The sequence below is a fragment of the Amphibalanus amphitrite genome, unplaced genomic scaffold, assembly GCF_019059575.1.
Source record: "Amphibalanus amphitrite isolate SeventyFive unplaced genomic scaffold, NRLGWU_Aamphi_draft 000207F_arrow, whole genome shotgun sequence".
NCBI classification, from domain to species: domain Eukaryota; kingdom Metazoa; phylum Arthropoda; class Thecostraca; order Balanomorpha; family Balanidae; genus Amphibalanus; species Amphibalanus amphitrite.
This window is the reverse complement of record NW_024881702.1, coordinates 386,354-409,533: the sequence shown is the minus strand read 5'-3', so window position 1 is coordinate 409,533 and position 23,180 is coordinate 386,354. Positions and strand designations below refer to the sequence as shown.

General features: G+C 54.4%; 1 protein-coding gene across 1 annotated transcript in view; it reads left to right on the top strand.

The window, feature by feature from the left end:
* The window catches only part of LOC122385076 (betaine--homocysteine S-methyltransferase 1-like), a 36,190-nt gene that overhangs the window by 4,496 nt on the left and 8,514 nt on the right, over positions 1-23,180 (top strand). The window contains exons 3-6 of the mRNA XM_043373071.1: positions 5,445-5,577; positions 8,647-8,782; positions 15,201-15,363; positions 21,719-21,878. Coding sequence (XP_043229006.1) covers positions 5,445-5,577; positions 8,647-8,782; positions 15,201-15,363; positions 21,719-21,878 — 592 coding nt within the window. The remainder of the gene's footprint in view (positions 1-5,444; positions 5,578-8,646; positions 8,783-15,200; positions 15,364-21,718; positions 21,879-23,180) is intronic.

Genomic DNA, 23,180 nt, shown 5'->3' with positions numbered 1-23,180 from the left:
AGAAATTAGCTGCCACTTATTGCGACTCGTCGAGTTGTTAAAGGGACCCTCCCACCTTCAAAAAAGTTTATGAATCGGCATGAAAGTGATGTCGCTCGGTTCAGAAAGAGCGAAAACGAATATCTACCAAATTTTACCGAAAAATATTCACCGGTTTTCAAGATATTAGACTTTTACTTTTGTTTACTTTTTTGGGGATCCCGCTGTTTCTAACGACTTTATTTTAGAAGTGCGGCGTTTGCGGCAGATGTTGCGCGCAAATAGCATATACCACCGCGTGCTACAAAACGTTTTAGTCAAACATTTAAAAATCGTTAGATATTTGCGCTGACGTCACACATTCAGAGGGGTATTCCTAAGCATTAGCCCCTCTGAATCAAAATGCTGCAATTTTGAAATTCAATATTTCCGATTTAAGGCATTTCTCGATGTTGTGAGTGCCGAAACCGGTAATTGTGAGCCAGGGACCCCATTTTGGCTATCTCAACTCAAATCTAATGTTAAGGTGGGAGGGTCCCTTTAAACTTTTTTGTAACACATTCCTGGTCTGTTTCTGGGGTACGTCAGCTGGCGAGTAGTAAGGGAAGGCTTGGTTACACCTTGATATCTCGAGAACCACCCACCGACTACAGTGGAACAAGCAGCATCCAATTCTTCAAATCAAAAGCAACATTATTCAACCAAAAAAGTTACAAAAATTGCAAGTTTTGGCGTACAGAAAGCCAAAAATAATTGTGCAAAAGTCGCTGAGTTTTCGTATTTGTTCTGAAGTCTAGAACGTTGTTGTTTCTTGGACAATATCAACCAAATTTTCAGGCTAGCTTTCTCATGAGCAATAGTGTCACTACGTTTCAAAAATTAGAGTTTTAGAAAATCATAGGCGTGTTCAGGTAGGCAAAAAGGGAGGGGAGTATTTCATATGCTGAACTTATATCCGTTATATATTATATCCGTTATATATCCGTTGTATATCGTATGAAATGTTTTGCGATGATATTTTAACCCTCGCCCTGGCAGGTGGGGGGGGGGGGGTCGATACGACCCCCCTAAGGTTTTTCGAAGATAGCGTAATAGCGGTGACGCGCAGCGTCGCCACATTTGGCACAGCCTATGGGGCAACCTGTTTACATATGACCTGAAAATTTCAGGTCCGGATGACCTTGGGTCAGGTCACCAGGTCAGAAAAACCGGTACAAGTTCATGGTCAAATTTCAATTTTCTTTTTGCACCTGTCCAACTCACAGTTTTTGACTGATTTCCTTCAAACTTTCGGGCTGTGCTAAGTTCACCGAGTTGTATTACATATACATAGTTCGGGTTTTTTGATGTCACTGACCTGAGGTCAGTTAGAGGTCATTACGTCGTAATGTTAAGCCTATGGGAAAATACTGGAGATATGCGCTTCGTTCTACCGCTTTTATGCTTTGAAACTACAGTACTTAACAGCAGGTCACTTGGTGCTTCTTTGTTTGGTGTACTTATCCATGGGTCAGGTCAAATGAGGTCAACTGAGGTCAAATGACGTTTTTGCCAATAACTTATCACATAATAATAATAAAGCTTTCAAAATGGTACATTCTGTTCCTCTTGAAGAGCCGAGTCGAATGATATGCAAAATTAAGCATTTCGGCCATTCTTAAGACTTAAGTTGTACTTAAGATGTGCTTATTTTTCCGTACACTTAAGCAAGCAAAAAAGTATATCACTCGACGCGCCTTGACGTGCTGAGTTCACTGATGCTTTTGTTTTTGCTCTGTGTTATTTTGATCAAAAGTTAAAGTTAACTTTTGACCTTTTTTTAGCGAAATTTTACATTTATACCCCAAAAACCCCCTGAATATTGACCTAGAGCAACCAAATTTGCTCAGGGGCGAGAATTCCAGGGGGTCCACCTACCTACCAAATTTGGTGTTTCTAGGTGCCATAGGATAGGAGCCAATCGCAAGAAGGGGGTTGCATTAACCTCCCCTTGCCAGGCCGTGTCATGAAAAATGCTCTGCCAGGGCGAGTGCTAGTTCTATTAGGAGCCGAACAAATAGGGTTTCAAAGACCCCCCAGTCTCTGTTCGCTAGCAGATGGCAAAACAGCAATGCCGGCGAGGGTTAATTAATTCACAACGTAATGTCCCTTGTAGAAAGTCACGGCAATCCTTGGCGCCTTGTTTTCATTTTGTTGAACATTTGTTTAAAATCTGTTTGAAATTTTAGATTCAAAATTTTGATTTAGTACAGTACCGTGTTTAATCTGCTTACATAACTTCGCCGGCGTGTTTGTTTGGTGCGACGGGCAGACCGGCCCAAGGCTATAGAACTCCGGCCGGCCGGTAGGATGTCATGACATGACACCACTGTCTCGCCACCGTCGGCAGAGACGTACATACACAACGCCACCGCACACAGCCGCTATCGGTGTTCAGAAGTGGCCATTACCATATTTTCCGACATTTTTAAAACCAGTTATTCTTTCCTTTCCGCGTCACAAATTGATCAGACCAAACGAAACATTATTTCAAAGAAATATTTGATATTCTTATATAGCTGGGAGGGCTTTCAAAGCTAGACAAGTTGTCATGTACTGCGAGGCCAAAACTGTGAGGCTGTAGCTGGGAGGGCTATCAAAGTTATAGTCTGTTTTTATTCAAAAGGACTCTGGCTCCAAGTTTATCATCGAAATTCTCACTTCAAGTTTAGCAGCTTCAGCGTCGGGCCAAAAATTTCTTACCGCAAGAATATTACAGTTCAAATTATGCTCGGTAAATGCCTGGGAACTGCAGAGCACACTTTGATGACGTCATTCGTGTCAGCTGGCACCCATGTCCACACAATGACACAAAGTGTCAACGAATTTGAGGAAAACTTCGTTTTTACTGTTACTGAGATAAGAATCGAGTAAGCGGTTGCATCCACCGTAATTACATATATGTACATTAGGGAAGAGTGGGGCACATTCGTGCAAAAAATAGATAGCTCCATATATCTGTTCTTTGGTTGGTGCAATGACAAAATTGTTGATTGTAGTATGGAAAGCAACTATTGCAGATATGTTTCCTTTTTAAAGGTTACCTCTAAAATTATCGCTTCTATTAGAGAAAATGACTTTTAACCCTCGCCCGCACATGGGGGGGGGGTGGTTGCCACCCCCCCCCCCCCAGGTAGTCTTTCTGCTCTGCACTCAACATTTTTAGAGCTAGAAGGCTGCTTTTCGTATAGCTGCTCCTCTATCCTTTCTTGATGTCCACTGAAAATTTCAAGTTTCTGTGGTTTTTGGTTTCGGAGATATGACCTTGTTTTTCAGGTCATGTCATGACCCAAATGGCCAATTCTCAACATCTTGCGTTGGCTATGGGCCTTGTGAGCTTTGAACACCTTGATTTCGGCCTTTTATGCCAATCCTACCTCCCACCTATCATGAAACATGTTGTTCGACGATGTACAGAGGTCAAGGTCAGGGTCAAGGTCAACCTAGGTCATCTAAAATAATTGCGTTTTAGGCAAGCTGAATTTACTTTTTTTGAAATTTTTTGACTACATTTTTGGTAAAAGCTTCTCAGATCATGATTTCATGTAATATGGACACATAAACAATCGGTGCACACATCAGTATACACACAGACACACACAGACATACAAACACATATTATTGACCTTGACCTAACTTGACCTGAGATGACCTCAGCAGCAAAAACCTGGTCGGGTAGTGTGACAAAGAGGTTCTAGCTGGCTTGGCACCAGAAAACGGCATCGTCATCGGTATATGACAAGCAGCGCGCTTGATATCCAACGGTGACCTAAAACAGCAACATTTTTTAGTTTGACCTGACCTGGAAGGTCAATGACTGACCTGAGAAGGTAAAACTGGGTATCATTGGATTCGTCTCTTCCCAAAGAATCTTTTTGGTCCTTACCGCTAAGCTCTATCTCCAACAGGAACGAAACGGCGCGGGGGGGTGTGGCAACCACCCCCCCCCCCATGTGCGTTCTAGGATGGGAAAATGGCATGTGCGGGCGAGGGTTAATAACTCTGAACGTTTGCACGAACCTGCCCCAGGCATGGGGCACATTCGTGCAAGGGTGGGGCACTTTCGTGCACCCTGCGAAATTCGAGGAATTACGGGGCATTACCAGAAATTTACCAAAAGAAATTGGCAGGGGGGCATTTCACTTGATTCCTTTCGAACATAATGCATTGCACAACATATGTAGAAAGAATGGGCTGGCCAACAAGAATGTGCCAACTGCCGGCCTCCGTGACCTCGCCAAGGTCGCGTGAATTACTTGTCACGACGTCGCAAGCAGCCGAGACTAAGTCAGGCGAGCGTCATAAGTGAAACCTACTACAGATTAAGTCATAAAGCGCAAAAACAAAAATATGCACGAATGTGCCCCTAGGCAGTGCGTGCACACAACCTGCCCCCCACGTTATTTGTAATCTATTTCAAAATTTATTGTTGAAAAAATGACACTTTTTCAACAAACAGGCTTGCAGCAGTTCCGTGAATAGAGTGAGCTTCATCGCCCCCAATTTTGAAAAGTTGAACCACATTTCCGAGTCATGATCACGAAAATGGATGTTTGGAGAAAAGTTTGGAAAGCGCACGAATATTAGGCGAAGCCGGGGTAACCCCGGGCGCGGGGAAGCCCGGCTACCCCGTTTCCGCCTACCCCGTGGCAGCTGAGGTAACTCCAGCGTAAAAGTTAACGCTAACAAAAAGTGTGACGGTGACGATGAGTGTGACGGTGAGTGTGACGGTGACGGTGGGTGACGGTAACGGTGAGTGTGACGGTGACGGTGACGGTGAGTGTGAGTGTGACGGTGGGTGACGGTAACGGTGAGTGTGACGGTGACGGTGGGTGAGTGTGACGGTGAGTGTGGCGGTGACGGTGAGTGAGTGTGACGGTGAGTGTGACGGCGACGATGAGTGTGACGGTGACGGTGACGGTGAGTGTGACGGTGACGGTGACGGTGGGTGTGGCGGTACGAGTGTGACGGTGAGTGTGACGATGAGTGTGACGGTGAGTGTGACGGTGAGTGTGACGGTGACGGTGACAGTGACGGTGAGTGTGACGGTGACGGTGTGACGGTGAGTGTGGCGGTGGGTGACGGTGAGTGTGACGATGAGTGTGACGGTGACGGTGACGGTGAGTGTGAGTGTGACGGTGAAACGGTGACGGTGAGTGTGACGGTGAGTGTGACGGTGAGTGTGACGGTAAGTGTGACGGTGACGGTGACGGTGACGGTGACAGTGACGGTGAGTGTGACGGTGACGGTGAGTGTGACGATGAGTGTGACGGTGACGGTGAGTGTGACGGTGAGTGTGACGGTGGGTGACGGTGAGTGTGACGGTGACGGTGACGGTGAGTGTGACGGTGAGTGTGACGGTGACGGTGACGGTGAGTGTGACGGTGACGGTGACGGTGAGTGTGACGGTGAGGCGGTGTCGCCAGGGCCTGCTGGAGCGTCTACGGGACGGCGATACGATTATCGGCGATGGCGGCATGATCTGCGAGATGGAGAAGCGCTGCTACGTGCAGACGGGCTTCTGGACGCCGGAGGTGTGCGTCACCCACCCTCAGGCAGGTGAGAGAGCTGCACCGGCCCCCCGACCAGGTCACAGCCCGGAGGTGTGCGTCACCCACCCTCAGGCAGGTGAGAGAGCTGCACCGGCCCCCCGACCAGGTCACAGCCCGGAGGTGTGCGTCACCCACCCTCAGGCAGGTGAGAGAGCCGCACCGGCCCCCCGACCAGGTCACAGCCCGGAGGTGTGCGTCACCCACCCTCAGGCAGGTGAGAGAGCTGCACCGGCCCCCCGACCAGGTCACAGCCCGGAGGTGTGCGTCACCCACCCTCAGGCAGGTGAGAGAGCTGCACCGCCCCCCCCCGACCAGGTCACAGCCCGGAGGTGTGCGTCACCCACCCTCAGGCAGGTGAGAGAGCTGCACCCCCCCCCCGACCAGGTCACAGCCCGGAGGTGTGCGTCACCCACCCTCAGGCAGGTGAGAGAGCTGCACCGGCCTCCCCCCCGACCAGGTCACAGGCCGGAGGTGTGCGTCACCCACCCTCAGGCAGGTGAGAGAGCTGCACCGGCCCCCCGACCAGGTCACAGGCCGGAGGTGTGCGTCACCCACCCTCAGGCAGGTGAGAGAGCTGCCCCCCCCCGACCAGGTCATAGGCCGGAGGTGTGCGTCACCCACCCTCAGGCAGGTGAGAGAGCTGCACCGGCCTCCCGACCAGGTCATAGGCCGGAGGTGTGCGTCACCCACCCTCAGGCAGGTGAGAGAGCTGCACCGGCCCCCCGACCAGGTCACAGCCCGGAGGTGTGCGTCACCCACCCTCAGGCAGGTGAGAGAGCTGCACCTGCCCCCCGACCAGGTCACAGGCCGGAGGTGTGCGTCACCCACCCTCAGGCAGGTGAGAGAGCTGCACCGCCCCCCCCCCCGACCAGGTCACAGCCCGGAGGTGTGCGTCACCCACCCTCAGGCAGGTGAGAGAGCTGCACCGGCCCCCCGACCAGGTCACAGCCCGGAGGTGTGCGTCACCCACCCTCAGGCAGGTGAGAGAGCTGCACCTGCCCCCCGACCAGGTCACAGGCCGGAGGTGTGCGTCACCCACCCTCAGGCAGGTGAGAGAGCTGCACCGCCCCCCCCCCGACCAGGTCACAGCCCGGAGGTGTGCGTCACCCACCCTCAGGCAGGTGAGAGAGCTGCACCTGCCCCCCGACCAGGTCACAGGCCGGAGGTGTGCGTCACCCACCCTCAGGCAGGTGAGAGAGCTGCACTGCCCCTCCCCCCGACCAGGTCACAGCCCGGAGGTGTGCGTCACCCACCCTCAGGCAGGTGAGAGAGCTGCACCGGCCCCCCGACCAGGTCACAGCCCGGAGGTGTGCGTCACCCACCCTCAGGCAGGTGAGAGAGCTGCACCGGCCCCCCCCCGACCAGGTCACAGCCCGGAGGTGTGCGTCACCCACCCTCAGGCAGGTGAGAGAGCTGCACCGGCCCCCCGACCAGGTCACAGCCCGGAGGTGTGCGTCACCCACCCTCAGGCAGGTGAGAGAGCTGCACCTGCCCCCCGACCAGGTCACAGCCCGGAGGTGTGCGTCACCCACCCTCAGGCAGGTGAGAGAGCTGCACCGGCCCCCCGACCAGGTCACAGCCCGGAGGTGTGCGTCACCCACCCTCAGGCAGGTGAGAGAGCTGCACCGGCCTCCCGACCAGGTCACAGCCCGGAGGTGTGCGTCACCCACCCTCAGGCAGGTGAGAGAGCTGCACCGGCCCCCCGACCAGGTCACAGGCCGGAGGTGTGCGTCACCCACCCTCAGGCAGGTGAGAGAGCTGCACCGGCCCCCCGACCAGGTCACAGCCCGGAGGTGTGCGTCACCCACCCTCAGGCAGGTGAGAGAGCTGCACCGGCCCCCCGACCAGGTCACAGCCCGGAGGTGTGCGTCACCCACCCTCAGGCAGGTGAGAGAGCTGCACCGGCCTCCCGACCAGGTCATAGGCCGGAGGTGTGCGTCACCCACCCTCAGGCAGGTGAGAGAGCTGCACCGGCCCCCCGACCAGGTCACAGGCCGGAGGTGTGCGTCACCCACCCTCAGGCAGGTGAGAGAGCTGCACCGCCCCCCCCCCCCCGACCAGGTCACAGCCCGGAGGTGTGCGTCACCCACCCTCAGGCAGGTGAGAGAGCTGCACCTGCCCCCCGACCAGGTCACAGGCCGGAGGTGTGCGTCACCCACCCTCAGGCAGGTGAGAGAGCTGCACCTGCCCCCCGACCAGGTCACAGGCCGGAGGTGTGCGTCACCCACCCTCAGGCAGGTGAGAGAGCTGCACCGGCCCCCCGACCAGGTCACAGGCCGGAGGTGTGCGTCACCCACCCTCAGGCAGGTGAGAGAGCTGCACCGGCCCCCCGACCAGGTCACAGCCCGGAGGTGTGCGTCACCCACCCTCAGGCAGGTGAGAGAGCTGCACCGGCCCCCCGACCAGGTCACAGCCCGGAGGTGTGCGTCACCCACCCTCAGGCAGGTGAGAGAAGCTACACCGGCCCCCCGACCGGACCGGCCAGCTCACAGGGGTCAGGGAGGGACGGCCGGGGTCAGAGGGGGATATGATTACACCTATCTATAGATGTGCTTTTATAACTCAGTGACGGTACGGTACTCGGCACCCCGTGTTTCAGTGACGGTACGCGGTACTCGGCACCCCGTGTTTCAGTGGCGGTACGGTACTCGGTACGGGGACCCGCAGTTGCTACTGTACAGCGACCCTGAGTAAATTGTACCAATACCCTTACAGGGAACAACGATAAGCTGCCAGAGGGCACGCACAGAAAACCTCAACTGCTCTTGCACAGGGACCGGCAGTCGATAGCAATGTTATCGGTTGTTACTGGACAGGACAGACGGCTAGAGTTGGGGCTCGTGTACAGTAGCAACTGCGGGTCCCCGTACCCGTGTTTCAGTGACGGTACGCGGTACTCGGCACCCCGTGTTTCAGTGACGGTACGGTACTCGGTACCCGTGTTTCAGTGACGGTACGGTACTCGGTACCCGTGTTTCAGTGACGGTACGGTACTCGGTACCCGTGTTTCAGTGACGGTACGGTACTCGGTACCCGTGTTTCAGTGACGGTACGGTACTCGGTACCCGTGTTTCAGTGACAGAGCTGCACCGCGAGTATGCGCGGGCCGGCGCCGATGTCCTTCAGGCGCTCAACTTTTTCGCGAACGAGTCGCTGATGCAGGAGCTGGGCATCCAGCAGTCGGTCGAGGAGGTGAACAGAGCCGCCTGCCGGTGAGTTTTCCAACTACAGCTACTAGTCCGCGCCGAGCCGGCGCCGAGGCGCCACCCTGCCGGGTCGGGGGAGGCGGTGTTTGAGCACCCCCTTCCCCGTCTAACTCGGCTCCTGGGCCACGTAACGACACGGGGTTAACACTCAACAGCGTTCGAAATAACGTCAAATATTATGACGAAAGTATGCCAGACAATTTCTTGGTCAGCTCGGATGTCAAGTCACTCGAGTTCATCGGGGGCGTTACACGACAAATCGACAAGTGCCCTGGGCCCAGTTCATATGGAGCCCCTTTGCTGCTAAGTGACACTTATCCTATTAATGCCGAAATTTTTATTTTTTTGATTCTAAAGTTGTCCGTAAGAAATGTTAGCCACATGGCTCCCAGTAAGAAAACTGTGCATTGTGTGCATTGCAACTCTGACAGGACTCCCCAGGCTGTGCCTGTACCCTCTGACGGGTCGGGTGGTCCCAGGCTGTGTTCGTATATATACCCTCTGACGGGTCTCCCCAGGCTGTGTCTGTACCCTCTGACGGGTCTCCCCAGGCTGTGTCTGTACCCTCTGACGGGTCTCCCCAGGCTGTGCCTGTACCCTCTGACGGGTCTCCCCAGGCTGTGCCTGTACCCTCTGACGGGTCTCCCCAGGCTGTGTCTGTACCCTCTGACGGGTCTCGCCAGGCTGTGTCTGTACCCTCTGACGGGTCTCCCCAGGCTGTGTCTGTACCCTCTGACGGGTCTCCCCAGGCTGTGTCTGTACCCTCTGACGGGTCTCCCCAGGCTGTGCCTGTACCCTCTGACGGGTCTCCCCAGGCTTTGTCTGTACCCTCTGACGGGTCTCCCCAGGCTGTGTCTGTACCCTCTGACGGGTCTCCCCAGGCTGTGTCTGTACCCTCTGACGGGTCTCCCCAGGCTGTGTCTGTACCCTCTGACGGGTCGGGTGGCCCCAGGCTGTGTCTGTACCCTCTGACGGGTCTCCCCAGGCTGTGTCTGTACCCTCTGACGGGTCTCCCCAGGCTGTGTCTGTACCCTCTGACGGGTCTCGCCAGGCTGTGTCTGTACCCTCTGACGGGTCTCGCCAGGCTGTGTCTGTACCCTCTGACGGGTCTCCCCAGGCTGTGTCTGTACCCTCTGACGGGTCTCCCCAGGCTGTGTCTGTACCCTCTGACGGGTCTCCCCAGGCTGTGTCTGTACCCTCTGACGGGTCTCCCCAGGCTGTGCCTGTACCCTCTGACGGGTCTCCCCAGGCTGTGTCTGTACCCTCTGACGGGTCTCCCCAGGCTGTGCCTGTACCCTCTGACGGGTCTCCCCAGGCTGTGTCTGTACCCTCTGACGGGTCTCCCCAGGCTGTGTCTGTACCCTCTGACGGGTCGGGTCTCCCCAGGCTGTGCCTGTACCCTCTGACGGGTCTCCCCAGGCTGTGTCTGTACCCTCTGACGGGTCGGGTCTCCCCAGGCTGTGCCTGTACCCTCTGACGGGTCTCCCCAGGCTGTGTCTGTACCCTCTGACGGGTCGGGTCTCCCCAGGCTGTGCCTGTACCCTCTGACGGGTCTCCCCAGGCTGTGTCTGTACCCTCTGACGGGTCGGGTCTCCCCAGGCTGTGCCTGTACCCTCTGACGGGTCTCCCCAGGCTGTGTCTGTACCCTCTGACGGGTCTCCCCAGGCTGTGCCTGTACCCTCTGACGGGTCTCCCCAGGCTGTGTCTGTACCCTCTGACGGGTCGGGTCTCCCCAGGCTGTGCCTGTACCCTCTGACGGGTCTCCCCAGGCTGTGTCTGTACCCTCTGACGGGTCTCCCCAGGCTGTGCCTGTACCCTCTGACGGGTCTCCCCAGGCTGTGTCTGTACCCTCTGACGGGTCTCCCCAGGCTGTGTCTGTACCCTCTGACGGGTCTCCCCAGGCTGTGCCTGTACCCTCTGACGGGTCTCCCCAGGCTGTGTCTGTACCCTCTGACGGGTCTCCCCAGGCTGTGTCTGTACCCTCTGACGAGTCGGGTCTCCCCAGGCTGTGCCTGTACCCTCTGACGGGTCTCCCCAGGCTGTGTCTGTACCCTCTGACGGGTCTCCCCAGGCTGTGTCTGTACCCTCTGACGGGTCTCCCCAGGCTGTGTCTGTACCCTCTGACGGGTCTCCCCAGGCTGTGTCTGTACCCTCTGACGAGTCGGGTGGTCCCAGGCTGTGTCTGTACCCTCTGACGGGTCTCCCCAGGCTGTGTCTGTACCCTCTGACGAGTCGGGTGGCCCCAGGCTGTGCCTGTACCCTCTGACGGGTCTCCCCAGGCTGTGCCTGTACCCTCTGACGGGTCGGGTCTCCCCAGGCTGTGCCTGTACCCTCTGACGGGTCTCCCCAGGCTGTGTCTGTACCCTCTGACGGGTCTCCCCAGGCTGTGTCTGTACCCTCTGACGGGTCTCCCCAGGCTGTGTCTGTACCCTCTGACGAGTCGGGTCTCCCCAGGCTGTGCCTGTACCCTCTGACGGGTCTCCCCAGGCTGTGCCTGTACCCTCTGACGGGTCGGGTCTCCCCAGGCTGTGCCTGTACCCTCTGACGGGTCTCCCCAGGCTGTGTCTGTACCCTCTGACGGGTCTCCCCAGGCTGTGCCTGTACCCTCTGACGGGTCTCCCCAGGCTGTGCCTGTACCCTCTGACGGGTCGGGTCTCCCCAGGCTGTGCCTGTACCCTCTGACGGGTCTCCCCAGGCTGTGTCTGTACCCTCTGACGGGTCTCCCCAGGCTGTGCCTGTACCCTCTGACGGGTCTCCCCAGGCTGTGTCTGTACCCTCTGACGGGTCTCCCCAGGCTGTGTCTGTACCCTCTGACGAGTCGGGTCTCCCCAGGCTGTGCCTGTACCCTCTGACGGGTCTCCCCAGGCTGTGCCTGTACCCTCTGACGGGTCGGGTCTCCCCAGGCTGTGCCTGTACCCTCTGACGGGTCTCCCCAGGCTGTGTCTGTACCCTCTGACGGGTCTCCCCAGGCTGTGCCTGTACCCTCTGACGGGTCTCCCCAGGCTGTGTCTGTACCCTCTGACGGGTCTCCCCAGGCTGTGTCTGTACCCTCTGACGGGTCTCCCCAGGCTGTGCCTGTACCCTCTGACGGGTCTCCCCAGGCTGTGTCTGTACCCTCTGACGGGTCGGGTCTCCCCAGGCTGTGCCTGTACCCTCTGACGGGTCTCCCCAGGCTGTGTCTGTACCCTCTGACGGGTCTCCCCAGGCTGTGCCTGTACCCTCTGACGGGTCTCCCCAGGCTGTGTCTGTACCCTCTGACGGGTCTCCCCAGGCTGTGTCTGTACCCTCTGACGGGTCTCCCCAGGCTGTGCCTGTACCCTCTGACGGGTCTCCCCAGGCTGTGTCTGTACCCTCTGACGGGTCTCCCCAGGCTGTGTCTGTACCCTCTGACGAGTCGGGTCTCCCCAGGCTGTGCCTGTACCCTCTGACGGGTCTCCCCAGGCTGTGTCTGTACCCTCTGACGGGTCTCCCCAGGCTGTGTCTGTACCCTCTGACGGGTCTCCCCAGGCTGTGTCTGTACCCTCTGACGGGTCTCCCCAGGCTGTGTCTGTACCCTCTGACGGGTCGGGTGGCCCCAGGCTGTGTCTGTACCCTCTGACGGGTCTCCCCAGGCTGTGTCTGTACCCTCTGACGAGTCGGGTGGCCCCAGGCTGTGTCTGTACCCTCTGACGGGTCTCCCCAGGCTGTGTCTGTACCCTCTGACGGGACTCCCCAGGCTGTGCCTGTACCCTCTGACGGGTCGGGTGGTCCCAGGCTGTGTTCGTATATATACCCTCTGACGGGTCTCCCCAGGCTGTGTCTGTACCCTCTGACGGGTCTCCCCAGGCTGTGCCTGTACCCTCTGACGGGTCTCCCCAGGCTGTGTCTGTACCCTCTGACGGGTCGGGTCTCCCCAGGCTGTGCCTGTACCCTCTGACGGGTCTCCCCAGGCTGTGTCTGTACCCTCTGACGGGTCGGGTCTCCCCAGGCTGTGCCTGTACCCTCTGACGGGTCTCCCCAGGCTGTGTCTGTACCCTCTGACGGGTCTCCCCAGGCTGTGCCTGTACCCTCTGACGGGTCTCCCCAGGCTGTGTCTGTACCCTCTGACGGGTCGGGTCTCCCCAGGCTGTGCCTGTACCCTCTGACGGGTCTCCCCAGGCTGTGTCTGTACCCTCTGACGGGTCTCCCCAGGCTGTGCCTGTACCCTCTGACGGGTCTCCCCAGGCTGTGTCTGTACCCTCTGACGGGTCTCCCCAGGCTGTGTCTGTACCCTCTGACGAGTCGGGTGGCCCCAGGCTGTGTCTGTACCCTCTGACGGGTCTCCCCAGGCTGTGCCTGTACCCTCTGACGGGACTCCCCAGGCTGTGCCTGTACCCTCTGACGGGTCGGGTGGTCCCAGGCTGTGTTCGTATATATACCCTCTGACGGGTCTCCCCAGGCTGTGTCTGTACCCTCTGACGGGTCTCCCCAGGCTGTGCCTGTACCCTCTGACGGGTCTCCCCAGGCTGTGCCTGTACCCTCTGACGGGTCTCCCCAGGCTGTGCCTGTACCCTCTGACGGGTCTCCCCAGGCTGTGCCTGTACCCTCTGACGGGTCTCCCCAGGCTGTGTCTGTACCCTCTGACGGGTCTCCCCAGGCTGTGCCTGTACCCTCTGACGAGTCGGGTGGCCCCAGGCTGTGTCTGTACCCTCTGACGGGTCTCCCCAGGCTGTGTCTGTACCCTCTGACGGGTCTCCCCAGGCTGTGTCTGTACCCTCTGACGGGTCTCCCCAGGCTGTGTCTGTACCCTATGACGGGTCTCCCCAGGCTGTGTCTGTACCCTCTGACGGGTCTCCCCAGGCTGTGTCTGTACCCTCTGACGGGTCTCCCCAGGCTGTGTCTGTACCCTCTGACGGGTCTCCCCAGGCTGTGTCTGTACCCTCTGACGGGTCTCCCCAGGCTGTGTCTGTACCCTATGACGGGTCTCCCCAGGCTGTGCCTGTACCCTCTGACGGGTCTCCCCAGGCTGTGTCTGTACCCTCTGACGGGTCTCCCCAGGCTGTGCCTGTACCCTCTGACGAGTCGGGTGGCCCCAGGCTGTGTCTGTACCCTCTGACGGGTCTCCCCAGGCTGTGTCTGTACCCTCTGACGGGTCTCCCCAGGCTGTGCCTGTACCCTCTGATGGGTCTCCCCAGGCTGTGCCTGTACCCTCTGACGGGTCTCCCCAGGCTGTGCCTGTACCCTCTGACGGGTCGGGTCTCCCCAGGCTGTGCCTGTACCCTCTGACGGGTCTCCCCAGGCTGTGTCTGTACCCTCTGACGGGTCTCCCCAGGCTGTGTCTGTACCCTCTGACGGGTCTCCCCAGGCTGTGTCTGTACCCTCTGACGGGTCTCCCCAGGCTGTGTCTGTACCCTCTGACGGGTCGGGTCTCCCCAGGCTGTGTCTGTACCCTATGACGGGTCTCCCCAGGCTGTGTCTGTACCCTATGACGGGTCTCCCCAGGCTGTGCCTGTACCCTCTGACGGGTCTCCCCAGGCTGTGCCTGTACCCTCTGACGGGTCGGGTCTCCCCAGGCTGTGCCTGTACCCTCTGACGGGTCTCCCCAGGCTGTGTCTGTACCCTCTGACGGGTCGGGTCTCCCCAGGCTGTGCCTGTACCCTCTGACGGGTCTCCCCAGGCTGTGTCTGTACCCTCTGACGGGTCTCCCCAGGCTGTGCCTGTACCCTCTGACGGGACTCCCCAGGCTGTGTCTGTACCCTCTGACGAGTCGGGTGGCCCCAGGCTGTGTCTGTACCCTCTGACGGGTCTCCCCAGGCTGTGTCTGTACCCTCTGACGGGTCTCCCCAGGCTGTGTCTGTACCCTCTGACGGGTCTCCCCAGGCTGTGCCTGTACCCTCTGACGGGTCTCCCCAGGCTGTGCCTGTACCCTCTGACGGGTCTCCCCAGGCTGTGCCTGTACCCTCTGACGGGTCTCCCCAGGCTGTGTCTGTACCCTCTGACGGGTCTCCCCAGGCTGTGCCTGTACCCTCTGACGGGTCTCCCCAGGCTGTGTCTGTACCCTCTGACGGGTCGGGTGGTCCCAGGCTGTGTCTGTACCCTCTGACGGGTCTCCCCAGGCTGTGTCTGTACCCTCTGACGGGTCTCCCCAGGCTGTGTCTGTACCCTCTGACGGGTCGGGTGGCCCCAGGCTGTGTCTGTACCCTCTGACGGGTCTCCCCAGGCTGTGTCTGTACCCTCTGACGGGTCTCCCCAGGCTGTGTCTGTACCCTCTGACGAGTCGGGTGGTCCCAGGCTGTGTCTGTACCCTCTGACGGGTCTCCCCAGGCTGTGTCTGTACCCTCTGACGAGTCGGGTGGTCCCAGGCTGTGTCTGTACCCTCTGACGGGTCTCCCCAGGCTGTGTCTGTACCCTCTGACGGGTCTCCCCAGGCTGTGTCTGTACCCTCTGACGGGTCGGGTGGTCCCAGGCTGTGTCGGGAGGTGGCCGAGGAGAAGGGACTCCTGTTCACCGCCTCGCTGACGGCCACACCGGTGTTTGAGAAGGGAGGCTCCCGAGAGGAGGTGGTCGACTCCTACCGGCAGCAGCTGAAGCCGATCGTCGAGGAGCGCGTCGACTTCATCATGTGCGAGGTAACAGTGCGCAAAACCTGCAGCTCATCTCTTTTTATGATGTTTGAGGAACATATTGATTTTTTAAAGAGGTTTTAAACATGCCAGCATTACAAACAATAGGTACAGATAAGTGCAGTTTAATACGTTCAGACCTTGAGCTTCTTTACTTACGGAATTAGATAGGGGGCGAAAACGCCCCCCGCCCTCTACCCATCCATCATCCCGGGCTGCGATGTTTAGGATTAGGGGAGAGTGGGGTAAGATGCCCAGGGTGGGAAAGACGCCCCACCCCCTCTAGGGGCGAAACAAAGAATCGAACCTGGAAATTAATGTTCTTAGCGTAAAGCGGAAGCCTGCCTTGTTAACTGCACAAAAATTTGCGAAGCTCAGTTGGGCAACGGCTGCCTGGTGATTGCATGTTTTTTATTTGCTGCTTTCAAAAAATATTTTGGCGTCAAAACATTGTAAATATCAAAGAAGGAAGATGATTTTTGCGTCCCTTGCTATAGTCGTGATACATTAACATGCGTGTACTGTGTCCCAAACAGTTTGTTTCAGGGTGTAGTTTTATGGCTAACAAATTGTGCTGATTTAATGTTACTTCGGTACCTTGGGGTAAGATGCCCCATGTCCTGATGGGGAAAGACGCCCCCCTAAATCCGTAGGCTGTCCTTCAAGCAGCCCGTCAAATCATTTATTACATACTTGTGAATGTGATGAGAGACAAAAGCCGATCTGGGACTATTGAGAGTCCGGTACGGTCGGGTGCTCCCCATGCCGGTCTCTCGGCCCACACAGCGACTTTTTGGGCGGCATCTGACTCTGAGAGCCCTCACGACGGCCTCTGTGGGCCCCATTATTGGTTCCAGGGCCCCTCACGACATCCTTTGAGGGCTCCCACGTTGGCTCCGCGCTGGCATCTGAAGGCTCGAGGGCCCTCAAGCATCATGAAGACATATAAGGGCCCCACGGTGGTCTCCGAACGCCACCACGGAGGCTTGTTTGGCCGCGCTGGACTATGACGGCCCTAACGATGACCTCTGAAGCCCCTTACGACTACTTTTGAGGGCCCTTACGATGACGTTTGGTGTCTTCTGCAGGCTCGAAGGGACTACTGATTCGCTCAGGTGATTCACGTGCCCATTTATGTCACTTATAATGCAGGGGGCATCTTACCCAACGCCAGGGGGCGTCTTTCCCACCCTGTGGGGTAAGATGCCCCCTTTCACTTCTTCAGGAAAATGCTTAATAGCAAAAAAAGCTATCATATTTCAGGCACGAAAGTGTGATATTTTTGGAGAAAAATGATGTCGGCTTCCGTTGAAACTCCAAGTTTTGGCTTTCCGCTCGTCATTTTCGAATAATATATGACATAGTCAAACCCTGGGCATCTTTTCCCACTCTCCCCTACCTGCGGGCCGGGTCGGGATAAGGACTGAAATCGTTGTCAAAGGATTTTTTTTTATTCAGGCCTCCCTCCAACGGGCACTTATGTCCCATTTACAGGAGGGCTCCTCCTCCTCCTGGCCCTTGTTCCCCACCCCCCAGGCTGCGGCTGAAGTGGGAGCCTACCCCACACCTGGGGACACAGCCGGGGACGACGCCCACGGAACGGGCGGAACCGGGAATCGAACCCGAAACCCGGCACCGCCCGCACCTCGGGTCGACGCCTTTAGGGCCTTGGACGCCTTAAAGGGACTATCCCACCTTTACATTAGGTTTGAGTTGAGGTCACGTGACCTCGAGGTCACGTGACCTAAGCTCAACTTTTGACCTTTCGACCTTTCGAGGTCAACATACATATGTTTCGATGCGGATCGACGAGAGGATCACGATGGTGATATTAAGTTGTTCCTAGCTGGGATACCTTGAAAGTTATTCGAGAAAAACTTCATATATATGTAGTGCCGCAATTTTGACTTCCTTTTTGCTCCTGTGACGTCATCTTTGACCTCACCTGAAAATGACCTCAGTAAAAATTATAGACCTTATCCATTTGTACCCTGCACCGTTTACCGCTTGTCGCTATCTTGCTTTATTCTCGAGCACTCGCTGTCGCTCCCGCTCGTAATAATGGGCAGGTCATAAAAATGACCTGACCTGAGGTCAACGCAGGGCGATATCCACTTTTTTATTTTCGCACATGAATGACAATTGATAAGGCTTTAATCGTCATCAGACAAAATTGCAACTTTCAGTGGGGAAAATATCAAGGTCACTCTTCGAAAAATAGGTCAAAAGGTCACGTGATCAAAATTTTCAAAAATTGAAAATCCGAGATAGCCATAATGTTTGTTGGCTGATTGTGAGTTGAACTATATAAAGTTTTTATCGTAGAAAACCAATAGTTTCTGAGTTATAGGCCGCCAAACATAGGGCTGCAGCGCGACCTGCTGGAATTGCCCGAGGCTATATCTCGGAAACCGTTGTTCGAAGAAAAAAAATCCTTGCCACAGCTGGCTTCCCCGCCCATCACAACCCATTAGACCAATTTTAAGCACAAAAAAAATAAAATAAAATATGAGGGTGCAGGGCAATTGTCGATTTGTCGTGGAACGCCCCTAATGCAACTAGTTTCATAGGCGATTTATCCGAGCATGGGTCATATCACCATAGGCAGACCCAGCGGCCGGGGTGCCAGGGGGAGGGACAGCCATCGAGCGAGACCAGCATGGGCCCTCCCCCGGGGCCTCGGGCTATGCGTGGCGCCCTTGGAGGTTGGCTAGGTGCCATCAAGGACGAGGCCCTCCGCTATTCTGAGGGGCACCTGCCGGTCTATGGGGCCCTCGATTGACCTGACAGAGAGAGCCCTCTGTTCAGCTAAGGGACCCTCTGTTGATCTGTTGGTTTCCGACTAATGGTCTGACCCTATGTCGGTTTGAGGGATCTCAGATCGGATCCACTATCGATCTGAGGGGCCCCTATCGGTTTGAGGAGGTCCTCAAATGAACTGAACGGGGCCATAGTTTGTCTGAGAGGGCCCTGCGTCGGTCCGACAGGGCCCTCTGCAAGTGCAAGGGGGCCTTTTGTCGGTCTGAGTGGCCCTTAGACGGCTTACATGACCCTCAGACGGCTTACGAGGCTCTCATGGGCTGTAGGGACCTTTGACGGTCTGAAGGACCCTCATCCGACCTACCGCCTTCAGAACCGGTTGAGCGACTCTGTGAAGCTATTCGTGGGCTTATCTAGCAGGGGCCCATGGACTGCTTGCCCCCTGGCAGTTCTAGTTCTAACACTTTTCCAATTTTTAAATAAATATTTTCCGACTGTAAAGTCATATTTAAACCCAGGTATATTAATGATAATAAATCGTTTAGCGGACTGACTCTGGGTGTAAAGAAGTAATTTTTTCCCTGTACCTTTATTGACAGGTCTTCAAAGGGACAATGCGATTAAAAAAACAAGTAATTTTTGAATCGCATTGCCCCTTTGAAGACCTGTCAATAAAGGTCGAAGTACCCGAAGTACCTACAGGGAAAAAATAACTTCTTTACACCCAGAGTCAGTCCACTAAACGATTTATTATCAAGGGATGTTCACAAAAACTGATATATTTTATTTCCCAATAACGATAGAACACTTGCCCTCAGCACGGTGATCATGGTATGGACAAATAGATTGGACTTCTAAGTTTTTATTGAGGTATTTTTGGGACTAACCATTTTCGTTTCTAAGGAGATACAGCGTATTTTGCAGATAAGTTTTTGGAACAGTGCACGACTCAGCCCGAAACAGGAAATAATCCCCCGTTTACGGGCACGTGCCTGGAGACGTGCGACACCTCCCACCGCACTCGTCAGGAGTTTTGAGGCCCTTTGGGCCGCTGATACAGACCATGTCACTCATGTGACCTCACAGGAAAATACCACGGTGTTGAGGTAGAGAGAAATAGCCGGCTATGGGTGAGAGGTGATGCGCGAGATAATACCCCTGTTCTCGTATGAGACCGATGATCGCGGTTACTGAACGTGGGGTGGCCCCGACGACCGACGTGCCAGAACCACGGAATGGTGTAGGTGTCGGCGCATTTCCGCTGCAGCAGCTAACGGGAGCCGTTAAAAGATGGCGCGGTAACACTCTGCAGCCACTGTCAGCCTGTGGCTATGGTTTATTCCAACAGCACTTCCACACCCACCAATCTTGGCGTTCCTTAGGAATTTTCCCACAATATGCCAAAAGTATAAAAAAAATAATCCCTCGAAGAATTAATCTGCCAAATTTTAGATGAATTCGTGGACTGGTTCAGTCTTGGTGGCAGATAGTCACCGCGAAAGCTTAATTATTTTTCCGCTAAATTTCGTCGCCAAGTCAAATGTCTCTATTCTAATGTTTTCTTATATGTTTGCAAACTCCTGGTATGCTACCTTAATGATTTATGCACATACAAAATTTTTTCAACAGGCTTTCGAATGGCATACAAATTAAGTCTCTATGAGCTCTCACTTGTTCACAAAGTCGTTTAAAAATGTGTCAGTTTTTCGTGAACATCCCTGTATTTTTCCATTAATTTGGGCCCCTCAAAAAATAGTGGATGAAATCTGATGTGTTTGGATTTAGAGGACGTCTACCTTGGGCCCCTGTAAGTTTGTCCCCCCCGCCCTGGAGGAAATCCTGGCTACGTGTTTGGATTTAGAGGGGGTCTACCTTGAGCCCCTGTAAGCTCCCCCCCCCCGCCCTGTAGGAAATCCTGGCTACGCCTCTGCTCGTATATGCGAAACTACTAGGCCGATTGTTAAAATTTGAACGGCGGCTGATAGCTTGGAGAAAATGTCGAGCGAAACCTAATTTCATTGACCTTGAGGTTACCGATGACGTCACAGGCCAGGTCAAAGTAAAAATTATCAACATTTTGGCTTATTCACAATTTAGGCTCTGGCCGCCGGATAACACGTCGGATGAGACTCATTTTTTGTTTACGCACTCGTTGATATATGCCATAGATACCCTGAGGGTAACAAACTTGTACTTTGAATTTTTTAGGTCAAGGCGAGGTCATCTTAGGTCACAAAAAATTATATCATGCATCGGTCACGTCTCACATGTTTTATGTTCTATTTTACTCAGAAATTTAGAAAACAGTGTCGTCTGTATCATTTGAGGCCACTTTCAGCTAAATTTAGGTGAGGTCAGGTCACTTTCTCGTTAAAAAAGGTCAAACTTAAAAAATTAATTGTACAACTAAAAAAGTTATCAAATTTGATTGATATTATCAATCAGATGCAGTCTGTGCTCCGGAATACGATGGTGCTATTTATGTTGCTGTAGGATGTAAAAAAACGCACTAGAAAATTGATTTGAAAAATTATAATTGGGAAATTTTGACCCTAATGAATGACTTGGCCATATTAAGATATTTAGCTATAACTTTTAAGAGTAGGTCATCGTTGGGTGTTCTGTTACATAAATTCCGTTTTCTTTCGAAAAGTCATTCTTTAAAAAAAGAAAAATAAAGATTTTTTTTGGAATTGTAGGTAGGTATATGTATATTTTTCGAAATTCTCAAAATTGAGAAAATCCGAGATGACATGTTGATAGCCGCATTTAATTTAAGCCCACTCATGCAAAGAAATTAGACCTAGCTCAAAAACGGCTCTTGAGAGCGATTGCCGTAGTTCAATGTTTTGCATAAAAATCGGTTGACATGACGTCACTCTGACGTCATTTTTGGCCGGACTATGGTAGCTAGAGAGTCTAAATTTGAACACCAGGTGTCAAATTGATGCCGCTGTGCAGGCGCTGAAAGTTTCGTGTTGATACGTCAAGCGGTCTAGATTTTAGAAGACATTGCCGAAAAACGGAGGGGGCTCGGTAGAGGCCCCCCCCCAGTCATGCGCGGGTCAATCCCACTCCCAGCGTATGAGAGTGGCATGTGTTTTCTGTAATAATGAAACCTCAATCCTAATTAACAAGGAGGGTACTGCCATATCTCTTTTCACGGAACTAAGCCGTTGATTATTTTTTCTTTTGTTTGACGGTTGAAAAAGAAGCGACATGAAACCGGTGATTTGTCTGGATTTAAGGGATTTGACATAGGGTCAGACCTAGGATGATGCAAGTTCCGGGGTGCCCCCCTAAAGGTCAAATAACTCCGCCCCCCCCTCCCGACAGGAGATAGTTCCCGCGCTACTAGAGCCACGTCCTTTCTATGCAGTTCGGCTATGATGAATAAATCAGTATTGCTTGTGGTAATAAGCATGGGCTACACGTGTCGCCCAGCCGATGGTTGTTGCCCTGCGCGGTCAGCTCCACTGACCCGGCGGCCGGCGCCCCGCCACTGACCCGGCGGCCGGCGCCCCGCCACTGAACAGTGAGCGGTCAGCGCTACTGACCCGGCGGCCGGCGCCCCGCCACTGACCCGGCGCCCTGCCCGCAGTGGCTGTTCGACATTCGCGAGATGGAGCTGGCGATCGGAGCGGCCCGCGAGACCGGCCTGCCGGTGGTGGCCTGTATGACCATCGGTCCGCTCGGAGACCGGTGCGGCGTGTCGCCCGAGCAGTGCGCCCTGCGCATGGCGCGCGCAGGAGCCGACGTCGGTAAGGCCGCCATGCACCGGTCGGGACCAGACACTTAACCCGCGCCCCACTGGGGTCTGCGTATAACACGCCCTACTGGGGGGGGGCTATTCATAGCCCCCCCTCCTAACTCCGAAACTACTGGGTCGATCGTCAAAATTCAAACGGCGTCTGATAGCCCCGGAAAAACTGTCGAGCGAAACCTAATTTCATTGACCTCAAGGTCACCGATGACGTCACAGGTCAGGTCAAAGTAAAAATTATTAGCATTTTGGTTTGTTCACGTTTTGGGCTCTGGCCGCCGTCCTACAAGTCAGATCAGGCTCATTTTTGGTTCACACACTCGTGAACAGATGCTCTAGATACCCTGAGGGTGCCAAACTTGTACTTTGATTTTCAGGTCAAGGTCAGGTCATCACAGGTCACGAAAATATTATATCATGCGTCGGTCACGTGACACATGTTTTATGGTCCATTTAGGCCAAAGATTTCGAATTTGATGTCGTCTGTGTCATTCGAGGTCATTTTGAGTCAAATTTAGCTTAGGTCAGGTCACTTTCAGGTCAAAAAAGGTCAAATTTTGAAGTTATAATTTTTCAACAGAAAAGGTGTCTATTGGATGCAGTTTGAGCTCAGGAACACGATGGTGCTATTTATATTGGCGTACGATGTCAAATACGTGGTGAAAAATTGATTTGAAAAATTAATAATTGTGAATTTTTTTGCAATAATGCGTATAACTTGGCCATTTTTGAAGATATTTAGCTGAAACTTGCTAGAGTTAGTCATAATAACGCGTTCTATCACATATATTCCGGTTTTTTCGAAAAGTCAAAAACTTTTTGAAAAAAATGTAAAAATGTAAATTTTGAATTTTATTATATAAAATTTTCGAAATTTTCAAAATTTCGAAAATCCGAGATGGCAGTTTGATAGCGCAGTCAATTCTGAGTCCTCTCATGCAAAGAAATTGGATCTAGCTTAAAAACTGAGCCCTTGGGAGCGATTGCCGTGGTTCGATGTTTTGCGTCGAAATCGGCCGAACATGACGTCACTCTGACGTCATTTCCGGCCGACCTATGGTAGCTACGAAGTTCAAATTTTGACACAAGGTGTCAAATTGATGCAGCCGAAGGTACTGAAAGTTTGGCGTCGATACGTCAAGCGGTTTAGAAGTTATTGCAGAAAAACGGGAGGGGGGGCTATAAATAGCCCCCCCCCCCCAGTGGGGCGCGGGTTAAGGGACAGTATCATCGAAAAATATCAATGCATGGCGCTGCAATTTGTTTTACTAGCATTTCTCCTTTTTTACGAGCGAGCGAG